Source organism: Cyprinodon variegatus, unplaced genomic scaffold (genome assembly GCF_000732505.1).
Source record: "Cyprinodon variegatus isolate N-32 unplaced genomic scaffold, C_variegatus-1.0 Scaffold284, whole genome shotgun sequence".
Classification (NCBI taxonomy): domain Eukaryota; kingdom Metazoa; phylum Chordata; class Actinopteri; order Cyprinodontiformes; family Cyprinodontidae; genus Cyprinodon; species Cyprinodon variegatus.
Window position 1 is genome coordinate 177877 of NW_015150737.1, and position 12017 is coordinate 189893.

At 38.8% G+C, this 12017-nt stretch overlaps 1 protein-coding gene across 1 annotated transcript in view; it reads left to right on the forward strand.

The window, feature by feature from the left end:
- LOC107090179 (protein capicua homolog) overlaps positions 1-12017 on the forward strand; it is a 98444-nt gene that overhangs the window by 64564 nt on the left and 21863 nt on the right. Inside the window, exons 11-15 of the mRNA XM_015383422.1 lie at positions 4208-4340; positions 6905-6987; positions 8365-9052; positions 9323-9465; positions 11460-11617. Coding sequence (XP_015238908.1) covers positions 4208-4340; positions 6905-6987; positions 8365-9052; positions 9323-9465; positions 11460-11617 — 1205 coding nt within the window. The remainder of the gene's footprint in view (positions 1-4207; positions 4341-6904; positions 6988-8364; positions 9053-9322; positions 9466-11459; positions 11618-12017) is intronic.

The following is a 12017-nucleotide window of genomic DNA, read 5'->3' on the forward strand; positions in this document are numbered from 1 at the left end:
CTTCAACGGAAGGTTTCCAGATGGATATGCGGAGCAAATCCATCTGGCGGAGTCAGGTTACATTCCACCTGGGTGCAACTGGGTGTGGTTTGTTGACACACACCTGCCCAGCCCGGCCCAAAGGTTCTATTTAGGACGAAGTTCAGAGCTTTGTGATTGACACAAATACATTGAACTAGCTGCACGCTGCAAAAATGATCTAAAAATGAGTAAAAAAGTCTAAAAGTAAGTGTATTTACCCTTAATTGAGTAGGTAAATAAGATGATCTGCCAATGGAATGAGTATTTTAACTAGATATTATACACTTGAAATAGGACAATGCAATAGTTTTTTTCTTATTTTAAATGTAAATTGACTTGTTCCATTGGCAAAGTGTCTCACTTACCTCCTTAATTCAAGAAAAAATGACTTATTGAGATTTACATTTTTTGCAGTGCACTAAAAGCATTTGTTTGGGGCTGTTTGCTGAGCGTCCAGATTGCTCACTGAATCAAAACTTTTTCTCCATCATGTTCTAATTTCAAGATGCCATCTATTTTCTATAATGCACCAGTCCCTCCTGCAGGAAAACGCACCACATTCTGTAGTTAGACTTAGACAGAGTTATTGTCATTTTGTAAGCACAGAGTGTATACAAAAAGACATTTCATTCACTACAACTTTTTTAAGTGCAACAGTGATAAATGTAAACAAACAGATTCCAACATTCAGGGATTATTTTTTATTTATATTTTTATTAAGTCCCATTTTATACAGCATTTAGCAGTCTAATGGCAGTGGGGAAAAAATGTTTCCTGTCTTCACTAATTGAAAGTTATGATCAGGCTTGGAGGCTTTTCCCATAATTTCTGGTGGTCAAATATGACCAAACACTTAAATGTATTTTTTCTTAGAACTTAGGAAATGTTTCCAAGAATGAAGGTTCTTATTCCAAAGTGTGAACTATTGTCCCTGGAAAGACAGCTTCTTTCTCTCCAAGTGTCCTTTCAAATATTATGCTTTTTTTTCAATAACCAATATTTACTGATATCATACACTGCAAAAATTATCTAAAAATGAGTAAAAAAGTCTAAAATTAAGTGTATTTACCCTTAATTTGAGTAGATAGATAAGATGATCTGCCAATGGAATGAGTATTTTAACTCTTAAAATAAGATAACTAGATATTATGCACTTGAAATAAGACAATGCAATAGATTTTTTTCTTATTTTAAATATAAATTGTCTTTTTCCATTGGCAAAGTGTCTCACTTACCTCCTTAATTCAAGAAAAAATGCACTTAATTTAAGAAAAAATGACTTATTGAGATTTACATTTTTTGTTGTGTGTATATAACAGCTTGAGGAAACAATCATTTTACTAAAATTTTCTCCGCTTTAGTAAAAAAACACTCAACAATCCTTCCCTACGCCACTGTGTCACATCACCAGTTTACTGTTGTCACTGAGATATTAGAACTTTTTTTTAGGGCTCGTATCCGTTTCCAAATAATGAGCCAAGTGCTGTGACTCTGTACCTTTACCCTGCGAAGCTTACATTAAAAGTGTTAAGCAGGGGAGGATCTAGGATTCTAGGAGATCAGGGGCTTCGCCCTGAGGGTGAAGATGAGAGAGTAGACTTTCTGGTAAATCCTGTTCTAATGTAAAATATAACTGGAGTAAAGAAATTTCAAGTATAATACATGCTATCACACATAACAATTCCCCCTCAATAACATTGGAATAAATTAAATTACCTGCAAGTCTTTAACTGTGTTTATTCCTCTCTTCATCAACAACAAACTGTGTGGATTTGGGGACTTTTGATGATTATTTGCCAAAGTTAGGTGAGGGATACAAATATTTTAGCCACCCAGCATCCAGCCCAACTCAGACAGCAATGGCAACTCCACCAATGTGAAAAAATATAATATATTCATGCTACATTTGAAAATACAAAAATTAACAATGAGGCCCCCATAGCTTGCTTTTACCATTTTTTTTTACATGAAAACTCTTCTCGGATTAGGAAGACGGCCTTTACCGAACATCTCCTCATTCAGTCCTCTTCTAAACAAGCTGTTTTAGCTTTCCCCGCCCCCGTCCCCCAAAGGCCACACTCCCACAACCCGCAACCATGACAACCAGTCAGAGTTCATAAAGATAGACTAAGAGCACAGAATAATACATTAGATGAAGCCTATAGCTTAACAGATGGGCTGCTACAGACCACTCTGGATGGCTTAATTCCCCTTATGACATCATAATGGGCATGCTTTTAAAACAGAGCATTTTTACAACACATTTGTTTAGAGGCAGTGAAAGGAAACGATTGAGGTGAAAGGTTTTTTTCATTTGTGAGCCTCGTACACAGGCTTCAGGACACATATGACTGTAACAAAACATTTAGAATCTAAAGCGCAAGCTATGAGAACAAGCAGAAGAGTGCTGCAGTTCTATGTTTTGGCCACAGGCGGCAGTATCAATAGAAAATTCTTGAATGCCTCTTTAAGTTATTGAAAAAGGAATTGCTGCAGACAAAAATGTTTTTTCCTTGTATCGGTAACGCCAGAGTTGCGGTAGTTCCCAAACTAGGCACCCTAGGGGTGGTGCTGTGTAATTGCAGGAGGCTTGGTGGAAAGTAATTGAAAAAAAAACCCTGTATGAACTAGAGGAGTCGGTGTTCACCTGAACTTTATAGATAATAAACATATTTCTATTGTTTCTTTTCATTTTTAATTTGCTTTTAGATATTCTCATTATGAAATCCATATAAATTCTCAAATGTTCTAATTTATTGATATGATAAAATGCTTCATAAATGCTTCAAAATAAGATTCAGATTTAGTCCACTGGTGAATTGTTCTGTTTTCAAAAGATGCTGAGGGCACCCCATGTTGTCCTTGAGGGCCCCTTGGTGCCCACGGGCACCACGTTGGTGACCCCTGCCCTAAAGGGACATGGAGGGGAAAAAATAACTTTTGCGAGATCCCGCAAAAGTTAATTTTTTTGAGAGATCCCGCAATACTTTTGCGAGATCCCGCAATACTTTTGTAGGATCTCGCAATGCTTTTGCGAGATCTCGCAATATTTTTGCAGGATCCAACAATAGTTTTGTGAGATCTCGCAATACTTTTGCAAGATCTCGTAAAAGTAAATTTTTTTACGAGATCCCGCAATACTTTTGCGAGATCTCGCAATATGTTTGCAGGATCTCGCAATAGTTTTGCGAGATCTTTCAAAAGTATTGCGAGATCTCGCAAAAGTTTATTTTTTTGCGAGATCCCGCAATACTTTTGCAGGATCTCACAATACTTTTGCGAGATCCCGCAATACTTTTGCAAGATCTCGCAATATTTTTGCAGGATCTCGCAATAGTTTTGTGAGATCTCGCAATATTTTTGTAGGATCCCGCAATAGTTTTTCGAGATCTCGAAAAACTATTGTGGGATCCTGCAAAAATATTGCGAGATCTCGAAAAAGTATTGCGGGATCCTGAAGAAAGTTTATTTTTTCCCTCCATGTCCCTTTAGGGGCTCCCTAGTTTAGTGATTTAAAGTAGTTTGTGTTATTTTAATATTTAATTAACTGCTGTTTAACTGTTCCTAAAAAAAAGGGGGAAGCAGAAAAAAAGTTAGGGTGCATTCAGGAGCAATGTTTTAGATCACATAAAGCGCATGCATTGCTGCTCCCTCCACTGCTAACGTTTAGTCTGATTTGTTGCTATATGGATGTTTTTTTTCTTTAAATTGAGACCTGTGTGAAGTTTGTTGTCACTGTTGTCATTTTATCTTGTAACTCGGGGAAGAAAAACAATATCAGCTCTAAGGAATAAACTATCAGCAGCACATATCGGGGATCAGTTAAACAGATGTCATAATAATCGGTATGGGCATTGGCCTTAAAAATAACCTGCATTAGTTTATCTCTAGTCTGAATTTAGCACAGATATTGTCAAATAAAAGGTTATTTGTCTTTGCTGTGTATGGAAATATTTGGGTTTTAGTTATTATTATCATGTCTGAGGATTTTTTTAACGTTATTTAAAAAGTTTGATATAATAAATTAGTATAATAGTGCTTTACTGACACCATATTAAAAGCAAAGAAAATTACAATTTGTGGTGTTACCAAATGCAGTTTTGTTTCTGTGAAATATGCTTGAATATTTAAATAAACGCTTTGGATTTTTATTATTTCGCTGTTTTGTTTTTCTCTGTTCTGTCAGGAGGAGGGAACAAGCTTGTTTCGAAACCGACCGCCGCTTCAGTCGCTGTACCAAGGCGGAGCCAACGAGGACGTTACGAGCGACGAGGAGCGAATGGTCATCTGTGAGGAAGAAGGAGACGATGATGTGATGGGTAAGTTTGGCTGAGCAGAGCGGCGGCGGTTACAGAGAGAGAGAGAGACTTCTTCATCCCCGCAAAGGGGTGGTTTCATTTCTCATGATGGTCAGGAAATTCATCCTTCTTAGTCAGAGCGAAACACGTCAGAGCTGAAAAAAACCCACAGATCTGTCATCTCGTGAGTGCAGACATTAAACTGTGTTACAGCACTGCAGCTAAAATAGCCCAGAGATTACAGCTTGGTTACGGTGATACTAGCAGGCAGTTCCTGCAGACCTGGTTCTGTTTTTAAGCTGAACGCATCAAAACAAAAGGAAAATCAACAATTCTTCATCTGAGTCAGAAAGGAAAATAAGACTAAACGTAATTTGCATTTGCTTTGTTTGTTAACCACTGATAAAAAATGTAAATCTATGAAAAAAGCTCAGTTTGAGACTTTAAAGGCTTCTGTTAGTGTTGAATATTTAAGATCTTTAATGGAGGATTAAAAAAAAGTCCAATCAAGCCGAGCTGTTTGAATGGAGTCAGAATGAAAGCTTCACAAATTTCTAAACTTTCATCTGAATGAACCAAAGACTTATGCAACATTTTCCTTTAAACAATGAGCCTAAAGTTGACATATTTTCATATAACATCAGAAGCCATTTTAAAAATCTACTTTAGAAGCATTGTTCTTATTCTAAACAGCTAAATTATTAAATATAAGGTGTAAAGTACATTTGTAATGAGACAAAGTATAATAAGTAATCGCAGAAACTTCGGCTTTATTTTATTTTTCATTACACTTTGCGATATTTTCAATCGTTGCACGCAGCTAGAGCTCAAACTCTACGACGATGCATGTTCTCACACTGTGCAGCTCGATGCTCTGACGCGATCTACCTGCTCTCACTGTATGTCTAAAAACCTCACGTCCGACTCAGCGGCGATAGATGGAGCTGGTTGGACTCGTCAATCTTGAAGAAGAAGAACTCCCTTGTTTGCGAATCAAGGTGCTCGAGGTTCCGGTAAATCGGCTTGTAGCTCTGCTTCAACAGCAGGATTTGCACACAAACACTTTACGTGCGTTATGTTTGATTTTCTCCCAACCTTGCGATACCTGATCGGGAGGTGGTCGTGAGAGGCTGATCACCCCTCGTTACCCCCCTGTACACCATACGACGCAGGACGCACAATCAGGCTGAAACTTTGCCCGATCGAAAGTCTCACACGACTGGAGAATCGGCCCGAAAAGGACCGTACAATCGATATGTGATTGTACTGAGCAATGCTTGTTAACTGTGCACACCTTCGCAGGCTTGTGTGTTTCCACATATTACTGATGTTACATCGATCTGAGCTTTTTTTTTAAAACTTGTTTTTGGTCAATAATAATGCAGAAAAACTACGTGCACAAAGGTATGTAGATGTAAATGAGATGGGCAGACTGATCTGATGCTGGTTTTTGCAGACTACCACAGCTATATGCTTGCATAAGTTGGCTAAATATACAGTTATTATTTCCTCACATGATGGGAGGTTCCATTTTTTTTCAATGCGAACTTCAGTGACACAAGTTGTAACAACTGAATGTTGTTGAGAAGATTGAACTGAAATATCTCCACATGTGAAAAACATCAAACAATCACATTTTTTTGGTAAATTCCTATTTTTTTTCCGTTGGCTTTTCCAAATATTTGACTCGTATGTCATCTCGTGTTTTTTTATTTTATTTTTTTTAGTGTTTACGGCACTCGTGGCTAATTTTTTCAGAAGTAGGCTGACAGGAAAGGGGGTATGATGAGAGAGGGGAGAGACATGCGGAAAAGGACCACTGGCCGGATTCGAACCCGTGTCGCCTGCGTCGAGGACTAAGGCCTACGTACATGGGTCGTGCGTGCTAACCACTTAGTCACCTGCACGCCCGTTATCTCCGGTTTAAACTGCATTCATAAACTTCACCTAAGTGTCCCACATGCACAGTTGAGGACGCAATGATGTCACAAGCCAGCGTGCTCTGTGTTTACGGAAGTAAACATGGATGGTAGCACAGCAGCACATCTAGCGATCTTACCCAACCTTAAAAACACAATCATTTCAAGATGGTTAAACATAAATACTGCTCTCAGTATCATCGTCCAACACGGTTGTTGTTTTTCTTGCCGCTTCTGTGTAGCAGGACGCAGAAATGTCGGCTATTAATGGCGTTCAGGTCAGATGAATGCGACCTGGCCGTTCAGACACAGGTCGCATTTGAAAAGATCAGATTCATATTGGATTCAGGACCACAGAGCCAAGTGGCCTTGGTCGCATTGGAAAAAATCAGATCTGTGTCGTTCAGACTGTCATGAAAAGATCAGATCCAGGTCGCATAGTTATTGCTACCTGAAGGAAATTCTTTAGAATTGGTTCAGATTTTTTATTTTATATTGACACTAATATTGTTGATCTGATGTTATATTTCTTATTTTAAGACTTGGTATAAATCAGATGAGTTATTTATGTTTTGATCATGTTGTAACATGTAAATGTTTTTGCCTTTAGTGTGCTCTGCTGTAATGTTATTGTATCATTAACACACCTCGTGTTTCCACCCTCAGAGGATTCCTGCCCTGAAGGCTCCATTGACCTCAAGTGCAAAGAGAGAGTTACAGACAGCGATGAAGATGAACCGGATGGACAGGTTGGTGGAGGATCACTCATTATAATGGCTTTTTAATGGCGACGGAAACCTGCAATATTTAGCAATAAATTAAACAAAAATATGCAATAGGAGTGAACATTTATAGTGACATTACATCAGACACATTATGGAGGAAGGGATTTGGTTTGAAATTTTAATGGGTTTATGTTTTCTACCCAGGGGCGGAGCTAGATGGGGGGCCATTTATTTCTTCTAATACAGATTGTGACAGTGGAGCGGTGTCAAAAGTTCACACATTTGTAACTTAAGTAGAAGTATAGATACTGCTGTTTAAAAAAAACTATTAAAAGTTGAAGTATCAACTTGACCTGTTTTCTCAAGTAAAAAAGAAAAAGTATCTGCTTCAAAAACTACTTAAAGTATAAAAGTATAAAGTAAACTTTAAAAAAAACAGCCAGATGCCACAATATGAACTGAAAGCTTTTTTTGCTGACTTCTTCTGTTTCATCCAATTTTCTCATTTTTCATTTATTTACTTTTTTTTTTGTTCTTTTTAACTTTCTATTTTGTTTCTCAGTTTTTATTCTTGTTTCTCCTCTTTTGTTTTGTCTTCAACTTTTTTATTTCTTTCATTCTTCGGTTTTTTTTCCCTTTTTCTCACTGTTACGATGTTTCGACACATTTACTTTTTTCAAATTTTATTTTTTCATCTTCTTTCTTTTTCCTTAGTCTTCCTTTTTTCTTTTTCTTTTTTTTCATTTGTTTTAATTTTTGACCTTTTTTTCCTCCAACTACTACATGTTTCATGTTTTAATAAAAAAAGGAGGTTTATTTAGATTAGGGCACTAAACACAATGGAAACCAGATTATATTTTGCATGCATAAATTAGCTTAGATGTTCTGAATTTAAAAGTCACAGAAAAAATTACTTTCCATTTTAATAGATGGAACAGGTTCAAATGCAATTTAATCATTTAGAATTTTTTTTTTGTTTTACCTGAGAATGATGTTTTAATGATTAAAAAATAATTAAAATAATAAAAAAAAAAAATCAAGAAATACACTTTGTTGTTTCAAAAAAGCAACTTTAAAGATGGGATTAGATCCTCCTTTTCATTTTATTCTCACACTCTGGAAACTGAAATCCTTTTCAAACACATTTCTTGGTTGAAAAGCTGTAATCTTCTGTATGCAGTTTAAGGTTTAAACTTTAAAATGCATTGTAGTTTATTCAACTAAATGTCTTTTCTTCCTCATAAAGGTCTGATCTAAGTTTAGATCATCTGCAAACCCTGGCAGGTTTTTTTTAAAATAATTTCTGGTGAAATTTTAGAGAAACTCTTCGTCTAAAATTAGATGCAGGATTTTTTTTTTCCTAATGAAAAAACTTGAATATTTTTCCTCTCTTTCCTCCAGCATGGCCTCCAGCCAGAAGCTCGCTCTTCCCTCCTCTGCCCCTCTCCCTCCATCCCTCAGCCTGACTCCCCCTCTGTGAAGGGAAATGGAAAGGCAGAAGATCCTGAAGATGGAGCAGACTGGAAGAGGAAGAGGGACGCACAGGAGGAGGAGGAGGAGGAGAGTGGACCTAGGAAAAAGGAATCATCAGAAGGAGAGGGGGGGCAGAGCGCGTCAGTTGGTCAGGTCCTTAGCGGGGTCCAGGTGACCCCCACAGTGGTGACCAACGTGGCCACCAGCACGCCCATTCCCATTGCCAGCCAACCAGTGGATGGAGCCTCCGCCATCAGCTTGGAGAAGAAATCCAGTCCTCTGATTGGTGGAGCCCAGCTCACTGCAGGGGGTGGGTACCTATCGTCATCCTCCCCCCCTGGTCCACTTACTGTAAACTCTGTGGGCAACAGCAGCCTGGTCACAAGCCTTTACCTCCCTGCTGCACAGCCCCTGCAGCTCATCAGCCCACAGCCCCAAATCCTCCCACCCGTCCAGCATCACCCCACCTCCTCCATCACACCTCCCACCCAGCATAAACCTTCGCTGGAAGTCCAGCGCATCCCGCCCACTGAGACCCCACTCACTCCTCAGCTTACCAACCAGCACATCGTTCCCCTGCTGACCGGCGGGGTGCAGCCTGGGGTGGGGATCAGAGGTGAGACAGGAGGGGACACCTGGCTGGCGGAGAGTCCAAATACAAACCTTACTTCTTCTTCTCTGTCTAAATAAATTTAGTTACCTTAATAAACTGGAAATATAGAATAACGGGCTTCCGCCACCGACTTTAACCTCTGTGGTCCTCAAAGTCAGAAGCCTCTCTCTCCTATCAGCATCTGAAACCTCCTCTCTGATCTCCATCTGTGCCTCACACAGACCGACTCATCCCTCCTTCCGTCTCTCTCTCTGTTTTCTTCTCACTCATTAGTCCAAACCCAGTCACCAGTGTTGCAGAGCAAGATGTTGGTTCCCATGGCAACAGTGAGGACAGGGTCTACGCCTCCTCAGCCCTCCATCTCCCTGGTGGCCCCGCCTCTTCCTGTGCAGAACGGCACTTCCACCGGAAACAAGGTGAGGACGTCAACATGGAAAACCATAACATCATCATCATCGTCAACATGATACAACAAGACGTGCTTCACTGAGAAACTAGATGGAAATATCAAAATAAAAGCACTTCCTGTTCCATACATTTAGAAGAACCAAGGTGCTGAATGTGTGAGAATATTGTTTCCCAATATTTTTTAAACTTTTCAATTCAATTCCGTTTCTTTATTTCGCACCAATTCACAACACGTCATCTCAAGGCTTTTTACAGTTCACCAGATCATCCAGTCAAATTAATTCAAAGTTTCCTATCTAAGGAAAACCAGTTGATTGCATCGACTCATTGACTCTTCAGCAATCCCTCACACTAAGCATGCTTGTAGCGACAGTGGAGAGGAAAAACTCCCTTTTAACAGGAAGAAACCTCCAGCAGAACCAGGCTCAGTGTGAGCGGCCATCTGCTGAGGCCGACTGGGGTTCAAGGAGACAGAAGCAGACATAGAAAAAACAGCTGTAAAAGGCGGCCCCGTCCAGGAAACACACAGCCAGGCAGACGAGTTTCAAGACATGTCAGAGGATGAAGAGAGCAAATCTAGCCAGTTATAGTCAGAAACAGTACTACACTGAAAAACAGGCCGATCTCCAGCATCTAGAAACAAAGGTGTTGATGGCAGCAGCACAGCTGATATTTCTCTCCAGGATGGAGTCACAGCCAAACAGGAACAGACCAGATGAAGCTACTATGAGAAAAAGCAGAGAGAGCAGAACGTTAGAGATTGAACTAACAGATTCTGCAGAGTGGGAGAATAGAGATAGAATGAAGCAGAATGATGAAAAAGGGGTCCCTATGTCCTCCAGCAGTCTAAGCCTATAGCAGCAGAACTATAGAGATAGATCAGGATAACCTGAGCCACTCTAATTAGAAGCTTTATCAAAAAGGAAAGTTTTAAGCCTAGCCTTAAAAGTAGACAGGGTGTCTGCCTCACGGACTCTAGCAGAGAGTAAAGAGAAGAAAGCTTTCTGAATTTAGGCCAATAAAAAACAGAACTTAACCTCTGTTAACTTATTAATTACAACCAAAAAGAGGCCAAAAAAATTAACAATAACCAGTGTTGAACTCTTGCTGTTTTTTCTAAAGGCCTGTTTATATTTCTAAGTGATTTTTTTTCTCTCTAGAGAATTAAATGTTGAGTGATAAAAAAATCATCCTTAGATGCTCTTTTTAGTTATTTATATAATAATAATAATAATTGAACTTTTCACCCTGGAGAAATTCACTCTGCATTTAACCCCTCCCCTTGGGGAGCAGTGGGCTACCATTGTGCAAGACCCTAACCCGGTTAAGGGTCTTGTTCAGGGACCCAGAGTGCAGGCTGTGGGGATCAAACTGGGTACTTGCAACCTTCTCAGAGCAGTGAGAATCTACAGGATCGATTAGTTTTTTTTATTCCTAACCCACAGCGATGCTGCGTTGGAGGTGACCTAGATATTGTGGATTTCATAAGAAAATGTTTATTCAACCGTTTGATCTTTGCCCTTCAAAGACTTGAGTCTTAACTTGAACATCTCTACTACAAGCACAAAATCAAAGAACGTCTGAAAATCTAAAAGATAAAAAAAAAAGATTATCCAGCCAAGACCTGAACTGGTTTACCTCCTGCACATCAAGGCTTTAGCTAATCTCAGTAAAACTGTCTATAAACTCTCTGCCGGTTCTTTAACCTGTTGGACTTTATTTTAAAGGCTTTTAAGCTTTTGTTAAAAGTTTCCGTCTCTTGGTGCTGATGCTGCATTCAAAGAACAAGCAAAGTAAAACTTAAAGCATCTCTCCTATTCATTTAAAGGTCAGCTGTTTGAAAAATGTCTGACTTGAACATTTTTAAAGCATGAAGATATTCCAGAAGTTAAATCCAGTAAAAAAAAGGAGCTAGATTTTCTTTCCGATGTCATGCAGAGTCCTTTAATGTATCTATAAATGTGTATTTTTATTAACTCCATCTCTTTGTTTCTCCTTTCAGATCATCCAGTTCACTCCCATGCCAGTTCAGACCAACGTCCATCCCAGCGCCGTGGCTGCAGTGCAGTCTGGGAGCCCATACCCTGTATCCATGACGACAGTAATGGCATCTGGAGCTACGCCACCACAGACCGTTCTTCTCACACCCCCGCCCACCAGGTAGTTAAAACACATCACCTGAGAGCCTCTTTTCAAAGCTTAAACATTAATATGTGGCTTAAATAAAAAAAGACTTTAATTTCATGATTTTCTTACAGCTATTTTAACTTATATTCATTTAATGATAGTTAGAAAATACAGATTCACTCAAACTTTATCTATGTTGTCCCTCTTTGCATCAATCACAGTATTTATTTAGTTCATATATTCTCTATAAACGTCTCCACACTAAGCCAAGAATAATATTTATTTACTTTCATCATGTAGAAAACAGTTTGCACCAAATTAAGATAAATCATTTCTGTTCATTTCAATGTAATTTAATAGATGTATTTTATAATCTTGAAAAGTTTCAATATTTTATTGTTGCTCATTTCAGAGAATAAAACTTATAGAAAAA